Genomic DNA, 22,111 nt, shown 5'->3' with positions numbered 1-22,111 from the left:
CACGTTACGTCCCATAAAAAAGTAACAGCAGTAAAAAATATATAACAAAAGTAGTGTGTTACATTTCATAACAAGTAACAATGTAACACAATTAGCGAGGGCTTCCTCTTAGTTAACAGTTAGAAAATGTAGCACAAAATGTAACATGTTACTTCCCATAAAAGTAACAAAAGCACCAAAATATATAACAAAAGTAACGTGTTACTTTTCATAACAAGTAACAATGTAACACAATTAGCGAGGGCTTCCTCTCAGTTAACAGTGAGAAAATGTAGCACAAAATTTAACTTTACTTTCCATACGAAGTAACAAAGTAATACAACTAATCAGCACTTCCTCTCAACTAATTAAGAGAATATGTACCAAAAGTAAGACAATGTTACATTCCATAAAAATAACAATGTAACATAATTAGCAAGTATTTCAGTTAACAATGAGAAAATTTAGCACAAAAGGAATTTAACATGTTACTTTCCACTAAAAATCTAGTACAAATAGTTACTTTTTTACAAATAGTTACTAAGAAGTAATGGAACACTGTCACAGTAACATTTTGCTTCAAGTAACATTCTTCAACACTGAATATAGCTTTGTATGTGGATAAAAAAATAAAAGACAATAGGATCAGCACAGCAGAGTGTAAGTGTGTCAGAGTGAGGTGATTTATCTTTCCATATGACATCACCTCGTAATTGGCCACATGAAGTCCCACGCACCTGCTTTGCCAATCTGTACAGCCAGTTTGGTGAGTTTGCCCTGCAGTACAGACTTCTCCTTCTTGGGCACGTTGGATTTTTTCTTCTCTCTCTCCTCCACTTCTCCACCCTCCGCACTCTTCAGAGGCTGCATCTCCATGGCAACGGCTCCATCCTGCTTTTTGGCTGGTGGGTGGGACATGAGTTAGCGTCACTACATAAGGACAACAAATCTGTCGTGTCACAACTCAGAGGCATCGTGAAAGGCCTCCGGCATGAACGAGACTCATTCAAAGCTCTGAATACCTTCATGCCACACACTGAATATTTACGCCCAAAGTGGTATACACACATACACTGGACACACAACGAAGGAAAGCAAGACAAATGTGAACACGCACAGCATAAACATTGACGTCGGTTAGAGTTCTCGAGTTCGACAGAGCTGGCACTATTCAGCAAAATGTGTTTGGGTGCTTTTTCTCGACACCCGAAACAATGAACTACGGTTACAATGTACTAAGCAAGGAAGTGGTCGTCATGTATGCCGTTGAGCAACCGAGTGTGATGTTACACAAAGAGCGTGTTTCTGCCTCTTTATGTATATGGTTGTGTGCATACATGGTATTAGCAATTATATTTCCTGTTGCTATCCTCATATAGCAACAGCGTAACTAAGGAGCCCACATAAATGTTCCACAACAAGAAAATAATTAACCCCTCATTCTCTCCATTCATCTACTCTACTATCCCTGTGGTACCTTTATTCTGATTGGACTCCACAGCTGCCTCTGGCTGCTTGCCTGTGAGAGAGAAAGACAGAGAAAGAGAGAGAGAGAGAGAGAGAGAGAGAGAGAGAGATAGAGGGGGAACAAGGGAATAAAAAGCGACAGACAGAGACAGAATGAGAGACAGGGCACACAGTGTTCTTGAGTGGGGAAAATGAGAGTGCACAGAACTATGGAAACAGACACACAAGTGCAAACATACGGCACACACATTGAGCTGAGCTCTTAAACTATGACATGTTAAACCTGTGAATGCGCTCCGCCACAATTCTGGGCTAATCCGACTCTATTTAGTGCTTATTGTAGTCACTTCATCTATGCTGAAGGTGATCTGTAACTCCAGTGGACTTAAAACAACAGGGCTGTGGATTACGTACCATTGGTGATGCCACTCGGTTTGGCCATAGTTGTTAGTGAGTAACTACTGTCCTCTGATTGGATAGCGAAACAAAGGGATAGTGCAGGTGTGGAGGAAGGGGATCGTGGGAAATTGTTAGGATTGGGTGGTGGTAGAAGTAAGAAAAAAGACAAATTAATGATGATCATGTGGTATTAAGGGAAACTGAAAAAAGCCAAAACTGCATGCACGTAGGTTGTTAATATGAAATTACAAGTACTGACAGTACTTCATCAGTGAGATGTTCCTGCAAGATGATTCTGTTTCATGTAAAAGATTGTTTTCTAATTCTTGTGTAACAGTTATTTGAGCTGTCAACATTCTAGTTAAATTAGTAAATTAGTCATCTAGTTAATTAAGCGTGATTAATTATCAGCAAAGATTCACAAGCTACAGAATGTAACTGAACGGAGGGATCTTAAGATGTGTTTTAACTACATTTCACTTTTAGTGTCCTAAAATACAGCACTCCTGGGGCAAGATGCTGAAAAACTGTTAAATACAGAGCAACGGACAGAGATATACAGTAGATCAATAATTTAAAAAATACTGCAGAAAGAATAAAAGCTAACATCTAGTGTGAATCTACTTTGTTAAGCAAACAATATATTGATCTACTCAGTGAGTTACTCTTATATAATGTCTATTAATTACCATGATTTGGGGGCTTCGCTCAGCAAATATTTATATAATAGTTAACTAAAACTAAAGCTGAAACTAAAAAAAAAAATGTTACTTGAAATAAAATAAATGTTAACTGAAATAAAATAATATAATAAAACCTTTTTTTTATTTAAGCTAGTTGCCAAGGCAACATTTGTCGTTTTAATTTAGTCTACTTAATTTATTTTTAATTTAGCTAAACTAAAACTGAAATATAAATATATATTAAAACTATATACACATATTTAAAAACAACTACTAAAAATTACAAAAACAACAAAATAACTAAAATGTTATTGTGATTAATCAACACATTGAGTAATTATTTTATTAATTTATTGATAGCCCTAATTGTTATACATGTATTTTTTTATGGCCTCCTGTTAATTGAATATTCAACATAGCATATTTGTATTTAAAAAAATTCACACTGCAGGACTGCAAAAATCTTTGAAGGGTGAAAAAAACTAAATATACACTATCCCTCATGCATTCATATAGATTTTAACTTCAAATCTTAAATAGTGAATAAAAAAGGGTTGTTGACATTATTTGTCATACTGTATGTGCATTCTACTAATCTACAATTATGGGTATCAGAAAAGATGTATAAATATTCCAAATCACTTTTGCAAAAGCAAAAAAGACAATTGTGAGGCAGTTTTAAGTCCGTTCGGTGGCTGATGACACATGTAGAGCGATTCAGTGGGACAGTAACAGAACATGGCACCACTTCATCCTTCATCCACCCACATCCAACCTTTGCTCTCCCTCTCTCCGTTTCTCTCTTTCGTTCCCTTTCTCTGAATAATTAATCAGCCTCCTCCAATATAACTCCTAATCCTTCTCTATTCCCTTCACTCCAGTCTCCTCTCTGTTGGCTGCAGGTTAAATTACCCATGACATGGGCCATAAAGTTTGCAGAAGTGGAGCTCTGCTTGTCTCTCTTGCTCGTCTTACCATTCATAAATATTCCTGCAGGCTCCGAGCCCACTGGTCCTCCATTCATATCCAACCCATCTCTCTCTTATGTAAGGATCTCCCACCCCCTCTCTCTCCATTCTCCACTGTCTGCTAGTGCTACTCACAACGTGTGCAGTCATTCTCACTACATCCTACACTAGCCTCAGCATTTTCTCTGAGTATTACGGTGTGTCTTGGTTGGCGTTTGATGCTCTTACTTCTTACACCTACCTTTCTTCTCTTTCTTCTCCTCCTCCCCTTCCCCGGCTCCCAGCAGAGTGAATATGATGCCACTCTGAGAGTTGACTCCAACTGCGGTCACCAGCATCCTGCCTGATCCCTCCATCACATGGGTACCTGAGAAAGAAAGATTGAGAGAGAGATAGACAGATTTAGGAAAAGGCTTTCCCAAAAAGACTCATGGCTGTATTAGATTAAAAGGGTGCTTCTACTAAATACTGAGCATTTTTCAGTTTTTCTTTTTTAATAAATTTGCAAAAATGTCAACAATTCTGTGTTTTTCTGTCAATATGGGGTGCTGTGTGTACATTAATGAGGAAAAAAAATTAACTTAAATGATTTTAGCAAATGGCTGCAATATAACAAAGAGTGAAAAATTTAAGGGGGTCTGAATACTTTCCGTACCCACTGTATGTAGACGAATGATTGATATTTAATTGCAGCAGAATTCTGCAAATGTTGTCCCAACTAGCCTCATAGAACTAGTTTAAATAAATGATTTCCTATTGAACAATGTGGCTGATTTGTGACCTCCCAGCATGCACTGCAGCATCAATAAATTATGTTCTACCCTTCTGTTTCAAAGATTGTCACTTCATATTAAGAGTCAATCTAAAACTACATGTAAGATTAAAATCATGCCTTTTATATTTATGCCAGGAAATAAATTTATAATGTCTAAAAAAACAACACATTAAAATCATTTTAATTATCTTGTAAAGTGACCTAGAACTTAGTAATAATGTTATGTACATGTAAAACTTTTTTTCAAAGCTCAAGTTAATTTTAAAAGAATGTAACACATCTTCTATAATAATAACAATGTCTAAATGACAACACTAGTTTAATTTAAGAAAAAAGAAACTGACCAATTTCTATAATAATAATAATAATTTATATAGCACTTTTCCAAAGTTCAAGTTTGGTTTAGAAAAAACCCATATAATTAAAAAAATTCTTAATCTATAATTGCCTTGACAAGAATCTACTGACTGAATAAGACATTTTACATTTAGTGCACAAATTCAAAGTAGCGTCACCGAAGACAGTTATTACGACAGTTGTTGCAGTTCATATTTCTGTGATTATTTTCACATTTTCTCAACAATTCATTTAGACATTGACTATTTATCTACAAATATAGACAGTCTGGCCTGCTGCAGTACACCATTAGCATTTGACTCCAGACCGCGCACAACAACAGCCTCCATACATCAACTTCACAAAAATATCATTGGGATATTATTCAATAATATCATCAGTAGAGTAGGACGGCCTCATAAAGAGAATGGAGTTATCATCCCATGTGTCTAAGAATAGCATGGAGGAAGGGAGAGGGCATGCACCAGTGCTCACAGCAGGAAACAGAGATTCTCAGATCTAATTAACAACATCTGGATGCCACTGCAGCATCTCAGTTATTCTGACACACAGAATGCGGACGCTCGGAGTGCTTTGTGCTGCTGACTGACAGCTGACGGAGCGCAGCCGAGAGGAGAATACAAAACTACTGTAGACACTTTCAAGAAAGGTTGACCAGTCTCTTAAGGAAAGTGATGGGCATCAACCTTTAACAATGATTTTACTTTAATTCACAGCAAGTTTTTTGCTACGAGTCTAAAGGCCTATTCACACTAAGAATGATACCTATACAGATAACAATATTAGCATTCACACCTACAGACAATAATGTTCTGTTTATTATAAGTGCTGCAGTTACTGTATGTTGTCTGTCACTTTAAATGCTCAAGCTCTTTAAAGTCAGTGGATTCTGACTGACTTTCAATGTTTTTATTGTTCATGAGCAGGAAAAATGTCCTTAAAATGATTCCAGGGATTGATATTGTTATAGCTTGGTTATGGACTTTTAAACAATTATCTAGGCATTAGGCAATTATTAAAACTTTATAGGTATAGTTATTGTTATCATCTCTGTGTGAACAGGCCTTGAGACTTTATTTATAATCTTAAAGGTGCAATCAGCAATTTTAGCTGCTTCGCTAACTAAATTTTGTTAACTTCCACCACACTGACTGCTTTCTAAACTCCTCCCTCCAAAGTCATGTCCACAAATCCAAATGTAAAAAAAACTTTTTGCAGACATAAAGCATTTATGATTGGCTAGTTTTATGATTGGCTCAAATAATGTGGGTCACTCCCTCCAGGTGGAGTTGGGAAGCTCATTGCACCACTGAGTTACAATTAAAGTTAAAATTCATTGTTAAATTAAATTGGCTTACACCAGAGGATTTCAGACGTATGGGGTGCTTAATTCCTTACCTAATTTTGTGGATCAAAGAAATATCTCTTGCTTAAAGGTTGCAAGAGATTGTTTGACTGACGATATTTAAATATAAATCAAAAATTGCATCTCTCATTAAAATGTACATCAGTAACGGTACAGTAACTTTATTAAGGATTTTTAAATGTAAATAAAAAATTGCGTCTCATTAAAATGTACATCAGTAATGGTGCAGTAACTTTACTTTGAGACCTCATTGGAACTAGGGCTACACAATATTGAAAAAACAACTGACATTACCAGTATTTTATTTTTCTGTGATATACAGGCAGACATTTTTACTAGACAACTAGGTACAGTATATTTGGAAAGAAGTAATCATTCTAGAACGTTGATTTTGTTAGGGATTGCAGAACATAAAAACAATTTTTAAAAGCTAAAAAATAACGTTTTTGTGTGTGAAGTATCTGTTCAAATCCTCTTTCATAACTTCTTTCAATGACCATAAAGTGAACAGTTAAAAAACTCTGTCCACTTGTTTTCATAGGCCACATACCCACTACACATTCAATAATACTATAAAATAATAACAATCATTATTTAATAGGGTAACGTTTTATTTTAAGGTGTCCTTGTTACACATGTTACATGTACTTACTATTATAATAACAATAAATTATGCATAATTACATGCAAGTAACTCTAAGCCAAACCCTAATCCTAACCCTAACCATATAGTAAGTACATGTAGTTAATTAATATTACTCAGTACTTATACATTTATAAAATAAAGTGTAACCCTTAATTGAGATTATTAAATAAAATATTAAACAATATAATTCTATTGTACTATAAAATAAAAAAACAAGTATGTAATAAAATCATTTATAGCACAATTGTAAACTTATAATAGTTACTATTTTCAACTTAATTTCTTCGTTTTCAGATGTTAAAGCTTTCATTTTGACTGAATGCAGGCAAATAAATAAATGTGCTGTGAGTTTTAGAGTGAAGCACAACACTGTGTTCATAAAGTGCATGATTCATTCAGGCTTCAGGTTCTCAGAGCAGTTTTACTGTGAACCGAAACACACAGAAACTGTAATCATTTTGAAACCACCATTACATATGGTCTAGCAATCTACTGTATGATCCACACATATACGCATGCTTACCAGAGAGAAGCATGGGGTCCTTGTCGGCCGACTTCCGCACATGATCTGATTCACCGGTTAAAGAGCTCTCGTCGATTTGCAGGTCATTTCCCTGAATCAGGACCCCATCAGCAGGTAGGAGGTCACCTGAGAGAGGAAACAAAAGTGGGACAAATAAATATCCCGTGATCAGTAGAGCATCCTTAATATGCCAAAAAGCATTCACTGTTCCTACCAGTAATGCTACATTGCACAGAGTACATTATCAACAGATGAGTTCCCATCGTGATTTGTGGAAATGTGGACATTACTCTAAAAAATACCCCTGTGTTATTCCACACCTTCCTCATATTAGATGAGTTAAGCCTAATCGCAGCATTTATACCATTCTCCGGCCTCAGCAGAACAGGAAACTGACCGTATTTGACCTGGGCCATGTCCCCAACCACCATCTCGGCGACGGGGATCTGGATGACGTTTCCATTGCGCACCACAGCGAATCGCTGCTCCAGCTCGATGCGGCTCTGCAGTCCCCGGAACTGTTTCTCTTTACTCCAGTCGTTGAAAGCCGTCACCAGCACCACGCAAATGACGGAGAGTAGGATGGCTGCACCTTCGATCCATCCTGCCTCTGCCTCCCCCTCATCTTCAGCTCCTCCTGACCCATTTCCACAACCTGCAGAGGTTAGAAGTTCATTATTACATGGGCGTCTGGAATACTTGATTCTGATTGATCAATTGCAGTTGATGCTTTTTGTTGGGAGCAATGCTTTCCAGATGAAGCGCTCTTTGACAGACTTCTTGGAGACGTACGTGTGCTATCTGGGACTTGGTCCCCAGCTGAGATTACTTTTAATGGGCAGGCTTTTTGGTGCCTGATTAGAAATTATAGAGCATGTATTTATTCTTAAACATCAAAATATGCTAATTAATGTCATTTAAACATCACATCAAAGGCATTAAACATAACACATTATATTACATAAGCAAAAAAATTCTTTCAAATTCTTTGTTTTCAGTTTGCAAGCTAACAAGCATAGCACAATCTGGTTAAGGAAAGCTCTTTTGATTAACTAGACTAAGATATCATGATAACACTTATTTTGCAGATACTGAGATAAGCATTTCTTTAATGTCTTTCGATTTGCTCTGTGGTCTCTTTCTTGTTTCATACCAAGTTTCAAGTTTGCCATCTTGCAACTCAGAATGATTAGCCGACTGACAAGCTTGTGTGCTTCATTATTTATTTATTTATTTTAATATCTACACACATCAATTTTAAAGTTTGGGAAAATATTCTTAAAGAAATTATTACTTTAATTTGAGCAATTAAATTGACAGTTAAATGGATTAAACTGACATTAAAAGTAATTTATAATGTTCTGAATTAAAAGACCTTAAAGAAATGTTAATGTCAATGTCTGAGAAAATGCAGTGTTATCATGATATCTTAAAGAATCTGAAAAAAAATTAACAAAATATTTCCACAAATATATGAAACGTCTCGGTTACGTATGGTAACCCTCGTTCCCTGAAGGAGGGAACGGAGACGTCACGAGACGGGCTGGGTAGCTCTAGCCAGGCTCCCAGACACCGCGCAAGTGGCATCAACGGAGCTACAGGCGTACCCGCAGTGAGGCAGCACGGAAGAACGCAGGGACCCGGCCCGGGCATCCAAGCGAGATCCCAATTCGTCGGTCATCCGACGTGACGTTGAGAGTGACCGACTGAAAGGGAACAGCAAATTTTCAACATAAATAATACTAAGAAATGTTTCTTGAGCACAAACATTGCTGCCTTTACTGTATTATTGATTAAATGCAGCCTAGGGTGAACATAAAATACTTTTAAAAACATTAAAAAAAAAAAGTTTGAATGGTAGTGTATGATGAGCATAAAACAGTAGATGATTAGATGCTCAGCAGTCCCCAGTTAAAGCAAGAAAACAAAAATATCACTTTGAATAACAACAAACTGGTAAGAGACAAAAAAACTGAATTAAAAAAAAAACTTTAAAATAGCTGAAGATTTTACATTGCAGCTAAATATGTTATAGAAAAACTTATTTGGACCGCAGATTAATATTAATATATGAATTAATGTTGTAATACTGTTGCAGTGTTTGTCTTGCTGGAAGATACAAGAGAAAATGAGAAAAAAACCATTCAAATCAGTATTAAATGTTAGTAAATATCCATGTAATTAATAGAATAATGTGCAGTAAGGCTGGTGATATTTAAAAATGGACCCTTTCAGAAATCTGTTCACCCTGCCAGAGTTTATTTTCAATAATGCTCAGCTGGTTGTACATTATCCCTTCTTTATCCAGAGTGACATTTAGGTTATGCAGCACTCAAAATTGTATACAACTTTCAGAATGTTTTACTGTTTATTTTTCCCCAGCATCCCTAAACTGCTTTTCTCTTTCTCTGCATTCCTGCTTGACATCCTCTTTTCTCACTCCATTTTCTCACCTTCATTCTCACCTTTTTCCTCCCACACTCCCTTGATTCAGTTCTCTCTGTCTTCCCTCCCACTCTCTATCCGTCATTCCCTCCTCCCTCGGCCCACACCATCCCTTTAACTCCCTTCCTCTACACACCTCATCCCTCTAACATCCCCGTGTAGCTTCCCTCTCTCTCTCACCCTCGCTCTCGTGTCCGGGTGGCTGATAGAAGGACAGGCCGAGGGAAATGATGGCTGCAATCTCCAGGATGATGAGGGTGACGTCTTGTAATGCCTCCCACACCAGCTGAAGGAAGGTCTTGGGCTTTTTCGGGGGTATGAAGTTTTGTCCAAATGTCTGTCTGCGCTTCTCCAGATCTGTCGGGTTATCTGACAAACCTGAAAGGAAAAGAAGAAGAGTCAAACAGAGGTCATCACAATTCTTTTGTAATGCGTGGGCACTCTCACCCTCAGGGCAATGAGTAGGATATACCATTAAGGAACTTAGTGTGCCTCTCTCATCTCAGAGCCTGGGACTTTCCTGTTAGGGTTCGAAACATCCTGTACATTTGGCTTTACCCAATGCAGGACACACTGTTTTTAAACAGTCATTAAGAATGAGGTGCTTGTGTTTGCTATCTGCAGTCTGGCTCTTGAAGTAAAATTAATTTTAATTGTCTTTAGCCCTAATGTCTTTTGGCAAGAAGCATTTTTGACCAAACTAATGTCTTTTGACAAGGGTACTATAAAGTTTTACTGATAAATCCTTGATATCTACCTAATGACGAGGCCATGCAGCCTGGGTGCGATTTGTTAAAAAAAAAAACAGAGGGATATTTGAAACAGAATGTCAACATTGAAAATTTAATGAAGAAATTTATAATACAGTGTAATTAATATAAAATACAAAAAATAATTGTCTAAACTGAATTAACTAAATTACACATTTTAACATTTAACTTACTGATTATAAATTTATTCATATAATTATAATTTTCAGGCTCCATGAGGTTCATATTAAGATACCCTAGTGAAAAATAAATATACTAAAATATATTTGAAATACATTTATTTCATGCTAAGTATACTACAAAAACAGTAGGTATTTAATAAAAATACTCTGCAATTGTATTTTTTGGTATACTAAACTGGTCTACTTAAAGTCTGCTAAATTTAAACAACTAATTTTGTGTTTAATGCACTTTAATTGTACGGAAGTAGTGCTGAAGTCCAACTAAAGATATACTGAAGTATATTTTATTGTGCTAAAGTGGAACTATTGCAAGTATACTTTAAATATCTTGCATTTAAAGACCGATATTATTCAAAGATCATACAATCCTCATCAATAGTGACCTTAAAACACATTTTAGGCTTAATATTAAGAAATGTGCATTGTGCACAAGTAGTTCTTCAAATAAAGTTTAATTATGATATATTTATATCAGTAAGCTCCGAGCAATATGTCAGTAAATAGTTTTGAACTATACTTAGTATGAAATAAATGTATTTTAAATATATTACTTTTTACTATGGTAAGCTGTAAAACCTTCTGAACACATTTCAGCCATCTATCCCGACAAATTTGTATTATTTTATTCCATCATAGTCCAGCATAAGATGTAATGTTGTGCACGTTTTACTAGGTTGCTTGCAACACTGAAAATACAATTTGTAACACAAGGCCATCACATACTACCAGACTTTCATATTGAACACAACAAATTCATGCAGAAACATGCACCTTGTTGCTAGGAGACACATGACAGATGAAAACAATATGTGTTGAAAACAACATGTTTGATATCCTCTGACTGGATGGAATCACAATCTGAAGCTTAAAAAACAGTGTTTGCACATCATACACTATGCACTTTTCTGTGAACCGTAACAATAAGTAATAACTAATAAACAGCACTAATTATTGCTTTTATTGAAGAATATACATTTCTTGAAACTTCTTGAAAAATCACAAAACGAATTGTGTCATTCATTTAATATATCAATCAATATCAATTCAATATATCTTAATTTCCATTAATAAAAAAGTTGTCATAATTACAGTATATTGTGTTGGAACTGTGTTCAGAAAGACTGAAAATAAGCTAGCTGCCAAATAAAATTTGCTAATGTGTGAATAAGTAGCCGTCTGAATTCCTGTTTAGTGAAATGCATGCATTGACATCCATGTTGTTCCATGTTCCATGTTGTGCTTTGCATTTATATTTATGCATTTTGGCAGACACTTTTATTTGAAGCGACTTACATTGCATTCAAGGTGCACATTTACATTTGATCAGTTCTTGCTTTCCCAGCAAATCAAACCAATGACCTTAGTGTTGCTAGCGTCATGCTCTACTGTTTCAGCTACAGAACAGATATTTTAAAAAATTCAAGGCTTCAGAAAAGGCTTTCAAAATGTCACATCAAAGTCAACATATTAACTACTCTAGCATTTTATAGGCCAATTGTCACTGAACACACAAACAAATGTAGTGGGGAAAGATGCAGCCTAACTCATGTGTAAAACGTTAACTTTCTGTTTACAAGGTTAATATTAAGGTGAACATTGCACAGCGGTTTAGGTAAGAGTTATGCAAATACTAAACTGAACTAGTGAAGCCATTTGTAGTTAAAGAAAATTTTAAAATGCTGTTCCAAAAGTCACCATTATATTGGTGCCTTTTTACCAAATAAGCACAAAAAAAAAAGAAGAGAATCATGGTAGTTTTTTTCTAGTCTATCACCAGTCCAATTTGGACCAAGCCAATACTTACAGCTTGGAAAAATTGTATATGAATAGAGTTCACAGATTCCGACAGTGAACAACTCCAATACCATTTCACACAAAATTGCACACACACGCACGCACGCACGCACACACGCGCGCACACGCACGCACACACACACACACACACTCGCTATCTTTAAATACACCATAGAGCTAACTGACACCTTTAATAGCTTATGCACTGCTTCCCTTTCCTATTATCACCACGCATTCAAACAACACATTTAGCCATCTTACAATCTCAAAGATTCAAATGAGGGTCACTAAGATGAGATGAATAACACAATATATTGCATGTGTGTACGATACAATAAAACATAACCAACTGACCATAATGACCCAAGCGTATTAGAATGTATCGACTTGTTAAAGCACATTGTTCCAAAGTAAGAAGCGATGCGAGTCGGCCTGATAAGAAATCAGGAAGGGGGCCAACACTTTTTCACACCACTGTATATTGAATTTCTGATGTAAATAATTCATCGCATGTTTCTGCTCATTTTAAAGGGCTCCTATACAGAATGAGAGGCTGAGAGAAGACAGGAAGGATGAAGAGAAATGGATATGAAGACACGAGACACACTGTGTTTAATGTGCCCAGTGCCCCCCTTTCCCCAGCCATCTATGTCTTTCAGTCTTTCTCTTACTCTCGCTTTCAGTCTTTCATAGATTGGTGCAGTTTCCATGGTGATGAGGACATCAAGCACAAATCGTGCTGCTCTTCAACTTCCTGTCTTCGGGCACCTTTTCGCCCAGCTACAGATGATGTCATTGATTCGGTGTGGTCCGCGTGAGCCTTATAATAGATTTTTGATTGGTCTGCTGTGGAAGCTGTTTTTGCAGACAGTGAGTCTTTTAGAGCCTGAGAGAAAATTCATGATGTTTTCAGTCAGTGTTGAAGTCAGTGGAGTCACCCAGAGTGAAACCCAGAATTACAGCTCAGCTGAATGAGGCACTACTGACGTCAGTCTATGAGTGTGCGGTGAACATGCTTCAGGGACGGATAAGGACAGGACAATCCAACCAGAAAATACTTTAAGTGGACAAAGGAGGAATGTATGGGCTGGTATGTATACCGCCACTGAGTCAGAGCATCAGGTCGACTGTTGGCAAGAGCTCCTGCGGTTATACTGTACACTGATCACAGTCACTCCATACCAGCACTCAGCATTGACCTTGCCATTACCATTACTGAATGCATGATTATACAACACTCTACATGAGAAGTGGACGTATGAATGAAAGACAAAGAGAGAGAGAGAGAGAGTCAGGAAAGACAGAAGATGAATGAAGATGACAAACTCATGCTATCTGAAGAAGGTGTTAAAGGGACAGTGCACCTAAAAATAATAACACTTCGGTAACACTACAACATTAGTTAACATGGACTTACAATAAACAATTCTTCTACAGCATTTATCTGTAAATCTGTCATTTACTTACCATCATGTTGTTCAAAACCTGTATTACTTTATGTCTTTCTGATATTTTGCAGAGAAAGTTAGACTCTTTTATTTATTTATTTATATATTAATTTTAAATTTGATAAGAAGTAAAATGAATGGGGACCTTTCAAGCTTCAACAAGGACACAAAGGAACCATAAAAGTATCATAAAGTGATCTATACAAATCATGCACTGTATTCCAAGTCTTTTGAAGTCATATGATTTTTCAATTATTCATTGAAAATATTCCTAGCTCTACTTGACACATGAGAAAAGCTAATGTCTGATTTGAGAAGTAATGGGTTTTTAAACAGACCTTTTCAGTGAATTGACTGATCGATTGGACTGATTCGTTCATGAATCAGACTAAATTAGCTGACTCACTAACTGGTTCCAGCGATAAACAGATCACCAGAGAGATAAACAAAATGAAATTTAAGTGATTATTCACTGAAAATCTCACCTAGATCTCCTTAGCACAATTATGAGAGAAGCAGTCCGATTTGTGAAGGAACTGTTTTCCTGAGTCAGATCTTTTCAGTAAACTGAATGATCCAAATGATTCGGACTGATCAAATACACAAAATCAGTCTAAATGATTTGTTCATGATCGCTAGAGGAGATTTTGGTCTGTTCCTCACAAAGCTGTTGCATGATTTCAGAATATTGTACAGCAAACATCATATGGACCACTTTTATGATACTTATTTTTGAAGCTTTAAAGTTCCAGTCTGTAGATAATCTATCTGCATGGAAAAGAGCGATCAGCACATCTTCAAAACTTCTCCTTTTGTGTTCAACAGAAGAAAGTAAGTTATGCAGGTTTGGAAAAACAGGAGGCTGAGTAAATGAAGACCGGTTTTCCATTTATGGATGAACTGTCCCTTTAAGAAAAACTGCTGAGTAGCCATGCCCGCATCCATTCGCTTTAAAGAATCTCTTGCTTTTCAAACACCCCACCTCCTTCTCCCCCCACCCCGCTCACTCACTCACTCACTCACTCTCTCTCTCTCTCTCTCTCCCTCTCGCCATCTCCCCTTGGTGTGTCCTTGACAATGCGGCAAGCTGTACCAGAAATCCTTCTCTCTCCTTCCGTTCCTTCCTAACCTCCCTTTCTCTCTTTCTCATTCTCTTTCCACCCTCCACTCCCATTGCTCTCGGATCTCCATGCCCTGCTGCTGCAGAACAGGTATCTGTGTATGTTCAGGCTGATAGTGTTTATAGCAGCAGGCTGAGATGTTTGGATCTGCGGTCCGCACTCTGAAGCTCGGCTGAAACGCATTGCTGGAGAGGAGGGAGAGACACTAATGGACTTCCATTTTCAGGGCCTCATCTTCACAGTGTCAGCTTTATTCAGCGTCACTTCATCTCCGCCCCCTCTGGTTTCCTCTCCTCTTCCGTTGTCTCTGCTTTGTCATGGCCATGTAACAGGATTAGTTCTGCTTCCACTTGCACTTAGAGGCAAACTCCACTTATTGTATGACTATTAGCATCAGGAGCATCAGGTTTTGTTATCACCTGTCAACAGAGCAGTTCCTGATGACAGCTGTTAGCTATCTCCATACATAAAGCTGGTCTGAAAGCTTTCACGTCTTCTCAACCCTGACACCAGTGGAGGTGTGGAGGTTTTGAAACCTTTTGTATTGGTTCATTTTAGGTTTATCTTGTGAAAGGGGTTTTACACAGCAGGGCAACATCTGATATTCTAACTACCACATATATAAATGCTTACTTAAAGGGATAGTTCTCTCAAAAATGATATTTCTGTCATCATTTACTAACCTTCATGTCTTTCCAAAACACAAATGAAGAAATTTGTAATGAAACCTGAGAGATTTCTGTTCCTCCATTGAGAGTCCACGAAACCAAAACTTTCACTGTACAAAAAATTCATAAAGACATCTTACAAGAAATCCATATGAACCAAGTGCTTTAATCCAAGTTTTGTGAAAAGACGAAATTGCTTTATATGATTGTAGCGTCTGGACCAATCAGACACACCATTTTTCATTTGATAGAATTGACAAGACAGTTGACCCTGAGAGGTCAGCTAAATATCTACAGCGGATCTAAATATTTATAATTAATTATAACTAGTTATGATTAATTATTCATATTTCCCCATGAGCTGATTCGCTACATGATGTACAGATTTTATTGAACTTTTATTCACATATAAACATTGATCTAGGCACATTGAGCTCATCAAATATGGTAATGTCACGGGTGACACACACACGAGGGACGAGGAGACGCTGGAGAATACTTTTAACAGGACTTTATTTGCACCAAGGAACCAAGGGAGACGAACACAGGAAGACGTTCACACGAAGACCTTCAACATCGGACAGAGAACTAGGGACTGGGAACACTTTATATACACACACACAGGAGGAGGGGATGACGAGACACACCTGGGAGCCATGACACATCAAGGGAAACACCTGGGAAGAAATCAACTTAATCAGGGGAGGAACAGGAAACAAACCAAATAAGGGCATGGGAAGGCACATGGGGAGCAGGACACACACGAAACATGGAACAGAGTCTGACAGGTAAACACAGAAGCTCAATCATACTTTCTTGACACATGAAAACCAAACCTCATTGGTTTCCACGCATCAAGCAAGCATGTTTGAACATCCATTCACCATAATTGATGTGCTTTATGTTCCTGCTCTATGTAAATCTGTTCATCATATAAAGCAATTGTGTCTCTAGATTCATATGGATTTACAATGTTTTTATGAACTGTCAATGTTTTGGTGTATTCAGCTTGGAGGGACAGAAATCTCTCAGATTTCATTAAAATATATTCCTTTGTCTTTTAGAAGATGAACAAATGTCTTACGGGTTTGGAACGACAGGGGGTGGGTAATTAATGACAGAATTTTCATTTTTGGGTGAACTTACCCTTTAAGAAAAATATCTTTAAAAAACATCCTTTCATCAATAAGATTCTTGTACTTTTTTCAGTCTTTCTGAAAAATATATATATTTTTTTTAAACTTTCCAATCGACAAAGAAGTAGTAATAAGCCTATTTAATATTTGATGGCACTTTTTACTTTCTGCTCTCTCTTCAATAGGATGTCAATAGGACTAAGTTCACAAGACTCAAAACAAGACAAAAACATGGATACTTGCTTAATGGCACTGATGGTGGGAATTTGATCATTTTGGGGCAAAAATGAGCAAATCAAAATTGTAATATGCTTTACACTTTTAATCTGCTACCAAACTATGGTCTACCAATCGGTTCGGGAAATATTTGAAGGCTTATTCACTACTGAAGACGCAAATGCTTTAAGCTACGCAAGCTCAATTTCATGCATCACTGTGTTCTAAAATGTTTTAGATTGCAATGAACTCTATGCACCATCGCATCCACATTTAGCCTCACTGGTCACTGGAACTTTTGGTGCAGCACAGAGTTTGGAAACTGTAAGAAAATTAAGCACAAAATTAAATCCTGAGGATGGGTCAAAATCAACATTTCTTATTTTAATGAATTTGTAATGAACATATTTTTCCAATTATGCCAAGCTATAAAATATTTCATTAGGTAGAAATTGTGAACAAAAAATATTAGAAAGATATGGGGTCTTTGATTATTGTTGTGGACAATGGGGCAGCCTAATCATAACACAACACAACTATGCATTGCATTCTCAGTGTGGCCACAAGGGACGCTATAATGAGCAGTAACACTCCAAAGAGAAAGGAAAAATTGAAATCGCATCATATGACCCCTTTAACTGTGTTCTATTGTCCACTTTCGCCTTCAGATCAACTTCTCTCATGGCAAAGCAGCAGTTTGTAGACAATTGAATATGTTTATAATATCTACATGTACAGAAACCTGAAAAATTACATCCAGTTTAAAGAGATACATAAAGGTAACTCTATCGTCCCCTTGAGGTTTCCTAGTGCTATAGTAATTTTTAAGCGTGCATGTGTGTACAATGGTTTTTAGTGTGTGGGCTAAACATTTGGGTCAATGTTTGCATACATTCAAAGAGTATATTTGTGGCCTTAAAGCAGGGTGGGGCACTCGTTACGCAACAGCAGGGTGCAGTACTAGAACCACTGGGCAAAAACTGTATCTCAAATGTTTCTCATAGACACAAGTGAGATTAAATGAAGAGCAAATGAAAAAAATTGCTTAGTAATCTCACATCTATCTCAGAAGTGTTTCAGAAGAGTTCTAAACAATATCAAAATAAATAAAATAATAAAAGTCCAAATAATTGCCAAGTCAGAGATTTCAGATTGAAGACCAAGACCAAATTATCTTAACCATGTACTATACATTAATTTCCCCAGTTCTACTTCTACTATATGACAACATTTTGCATTTCTCCTAAGGAATCTGAGACAAATCTAATACTTCAGTGGAATCTGTGGAAAAACAACCTCTGAGCAAAAAAATTTCCTGATGCTAATTAATTCTTCATTTTTGTGATGCCTAATGCCTAAAACAAATTTTCATACAATATTACATACAACATGTTTATAAGGATACTAATAGGAATGCACAACATGTCTGTACCATAATAACTTTAATTTAGTTGGCATCGTCGGTATTGGATAATTAATTGTTCACGCTCATTTCCCCTATTTTTACATTTCGAGTAATTTTGCCATCATCTAACACTCACTTAAAAAGAATCTTCTAATCTTAACCCTAATAATTTAATAACACTGTAAAATGTCATCTTTAGCAAATCTCAAAATGAATATCCATTTTTCATACTGTACTCAATGATGTGATGCCAAAATTTACTTACTATTGAAAAATTAGAAATTTTAGTGTATTATTTTAATGTATACAAAAAAAGGCTACATAAAAAGGTAAAAAAAATAAAATAATAATATTGATTGTAACATGAAAATACTTATGAGCTTATATCGGCAAAACAAAAGAACCACAAGCAACAGCTTGATCATAAATCTATAAATACTCACAATCAGTACAACTCTCAATTTGAATTTTATAGTTTTGAGTTTTAGTTTATCTGTTTCTCATGACTGAGCATTATCTCCATTATTATTTATTTATCCAGCATTATTTTTATCTCCGCAGCTATCTAAATTCTCATCTGCAGTCATCATGGCGTATAAAACATCACAGCAACACATTCAATTACGAGTCAGAAGAGGATGGATGGATACGCCAAGAATTGTGATCACTGCGGGGACCTTTCGAGTCACTGACTCTAGTGAGTGAGTCTCTCCAACTCGGTTTACCCAGTAACCCCTCTTTCTACACCCACCTCACCACTGACAGCGCCGTCGCCTAGCAACCCAACAGGACACGTGCACTCAGAGTGGGAAGTTGGCCGAGTGAGACAGAAAGAGGTGGTGGACAAGTAGTGTGAAGAGGTGAGAGAGAAATAAAGAGAAAGGAGGAAAGAAAGGGAAATATTTGGGGTTTAAAGGCATCTTAAAGAATTAGTTCACTCCTGAATTAAAATTTCCTGATAATTTACTCACCCCCTTGTCACCCAAAATGTTGATTTCATTCTTTCTTCAGTCAAAAAAAATTAAGGTTTTTGAGGAAAACATTCCAGGATTTTTCTCCATATAGTAGACTTCAGTGGTGGCCAACGGGTTAAAGGTCCAAACTGCAGAACTTCAAAATCGTCCGACATCGTTGTTTTACCTTTTTTTGTAAAGGGAATTTGATTTTCTTTGCATTTTCTTTGTAAACACTAGGTCGGTACTTCCACCTACGTCACGCACTTTCCAACGTGATTACGTAATGTGTGAAGTCGAGCTAGTGCAAGACGAGAAATTGTGGTTAAAAAAGTATGTACATTTTTTTTTTCTTAGAAAATGACCAATTGTTTTGCTAGATAAGACCCTTATTCCTCGGCTGGGATTGTGTAGAGCCCTTTGAAGCTGCACTGAAAATGCAATTTGGACCTTCAACCTATTGGCTCCCACTGAAGTCCACTATATGGAGAAAAATCCTGTAATGTTTTCCTCAAAAACCTTAATTTCTATTCGACTGAAGAAAGAAAGACATGAACATCTTGACATAGGAATGAGTAAAATATCAGGAAATTTTAATTCTGGAGTGAACTAATCCTTTAAAGCAGCTCAATGAGAAACACGCATCTGATGAGGAATAATGTGCTACACTCCTAAAAATAAAGATTCTTTATTGGCATCTATGGTTTCATTGAAGAATCTTTACCATCCTATGGAACATTTTCATTACACAAAAGGTCCCTAATAGTGGAATAAATTGTTCTTTACACTAAGAAAAAAAGGTTCTTTAAAGAACTGTTCCCTGAAAAGTTCTTTATGGAACCAACTTTTTTTGCTGTGAAACCCCCCTTTTGGAACCTTATTTTTTAAAGTGCAGGGACTAAATGAGATGTATGAGATGACGTCAAGAAATCACGACAGAAATGCAAAACATTTCTCTCACCATCACTGGTGGAAGACTTGAGTCTCTGGCATAGGTCCTCTACATCTCCATAGCTGTCCTGAATTTTCTGCAAGGCCTCGGCTCCTCTCAGCTCCATCAGGGACCGGAGCTCCTCCAACGTAACCCCAAAGTCCCCAGCATGGTTGGCTTCTGCGCCTCCTCCACCCCGCTTGGGGTAAAACTCCACTGCGCTATTCGCCATCTCACCCATGGTCGCTGTGGTGGACATCTCGAGTCTTAGGTTGTTGGGTCCACGATGTTTGATCTATATGACTTCTTCTCGTCCAGGAGGTTTCAGCAACACGAGGTCAGTATTAGTGACGATTCTTGGCTCAAGTTTTTTGGTTTCGAATTTGCTCCTCCACTCCTCGCCCTCCCCGGTAGTTCCTCCCGTTCTTCTAACTCTCCATCAGAGGAAATCGGGACAACGACAGCCGGACACTTCTAACGTATTTGGAGAAATCCTGTCCTCTCCACTCAACCCCCTCGCCCCGAGGGTCAACAGAACGAGGGATCAGGCCGCTTCCAATCCATCAGGACACAGAGAACAAGAGCGAAGAGGGGGCGCAAAACCGAGCAGGATATTGTGTAGATCTGATGCGTTAGGATTCAAAGGGTGCGGGATGATGGGATTGGTGAGGAAGCCTGCAGAGACACACAGACAGAATAACACATTACAGTCTTCAAAGTGCTCGTGTGGGCAGCAACTCAGAGTACAGTGGGCATTCCTTAAGAGACGGAGCGAGCATGCAGTCAGACTGCTCCGAGCTAATGCTTTCAACTTATCAGCACATTTTCGCCTTAATTCAAAGGTCTTTTGTGTTTTAATTGAGTCACACACTTTCCTTACTCTCATTAATGAGGTATTAGACAGGTCTTGGCGATATTAATTATGCTAAACGGACAGGTCAGTCCATTTCGAGCGCAACACGACTAAAATCCCTGGACAGGTATAAAGTATGAGGAATGTGTGCTCTCACAGATGGTGACGCATATAACATATACGGTATCTCTAGCGATCCAGACCACTGCATTGGCCCATAGTTGCCATGGAAACCTACAGATGCCTCTGACTCCCACAAAGCTCCTTCGGCCTGGCTATACCCCGACACACACATATATACACTTGGTTCTTATTCACACTTGCTCACAAACACAAACGCCTCTACACTAGCACAGAGTTTCCTCTCTATCTCTATCATTTTGGCCCTAATGCCATCATCTTCTTTCTTCATCTTTCTTTTTTTCTCCTTCCATCTCCCAGCATGCCTCTGTATATGTCCCTATGTTCTCTTAGATGACAGTCTCAGCCTCAGACGGCACGCCCACAGACCACAGTTTATCGGGAAACAAAGTTGTGTTTAGGCACCAGGTAGATAAATATAGTTTTTAATCATTAAAATATATTTAAAATGTAAAAATGTATTTAATAATCCAATAAAAAATTTATTAAAAATTAAAAAATTTATTAATTAATAATTCAATAAAAATATAGAAATGAATAAATTTTTACATGCTTGTCATTATTGTGGAATAAATTAGTTCAGATAAACCTGCCCTGAATGACAAAAGGGGAAAATAGTTGGCAGTTTACATGTCGGTCAGGGTTTTTCATCAGTCTGTCTGGAGAAAAATTTGCCAGATCAGTGTAATCATTTCAAATCATTATAAATAATAAATTATATTAAATTATATATACTGTACATACATACAATCTAAAAAATGCTGGGTTAAATATAACCCAGCGCTGGGTTAAAAAGGGACAAACCCAGCTATTGGGTTGTTATGGGTTCAAAACAACCCAATAGCTGGGTTTGTCCATTTTTAACCCAGCATTTTTTAGAGTGTA

At 37.2% G+C, this 22,111-nt stretch overlaps 1 protein-coding gene across 9 annotated transcripts in view; it reads right to left on the bottom strand.

The window, feature by feature from the left end:
- The window catches only part of atp2b3b (ATPase plasma membrane Ca2+ transporting 3b), a 59,447-nt gene that overhangs the window by 34,809 nt on the left and 2,527 nt on the right, over positions 1-22,111 (bottom strand). For 4 of the 9 annotated variants that reach the window (XM_016549161.1, XM_016549168.1, XM_016549167.1 and 1 more), the window contains exons 1-8: positions 20,263-20,902; positions 9,789-9,986; positions 7,561-7,818; positions 7,164-7,289; positions 3,738-3,863; positions 1,861-1,914; positions 1,457-1,498; positions 717-881 (exon numbers count right to left, since the gene is read on the bottom strand). In XM_016549161.1, the coding sequence (XP_016404647.1) occupies positions 717-881; positions 1,457-1,498; positions 1,861-1,914; positions 3,738-3,863; positions 7,164-7,289; positions 7,561-7,818; positions 9,789-9,986; positions 20,263-20,491 (1,198 nt within the window). In that variant the 5' untranslated portion in view covers positions 20,492-20,902. Of the gene's footprint in view, positions 1-716; positions 882-1,456; positions 1,499-1,860; positions 1,915-3,737; positions 3,864-7,163; positions 7,290-7,560; positions 7,819-9,788; positions 9,987-20,262; positions 20,903-22,111 lie in introns of those variants that run through there. The other 5 variants (XM_016549164.1, XM_016549170.1, XM_016549162.1 and 2 more) reach the window with 4 other exon arrangements.

Source organism: Sinocyclocheilus rhinocerous, unplaced genomic scaffold, assembly GCF_001515625.1.
Source record: "Sinocyclocheilus rhinocerous isolate Xijiao unplaced genomic scaffold, SAMN03320098_v1.1 scaffold72, whole genome shotgun sequence".
Lineage (NCBI taxonomy): Eukaryota > Metazoa > Chordata > Actinopteri > Cypriniformes > Cyprinidae > Sinocyclocheilus > Sinocyclocheilus rhinocerous.
This window is presented reverse-complemented; position numbering and strand designations above follow the sequence as displayed.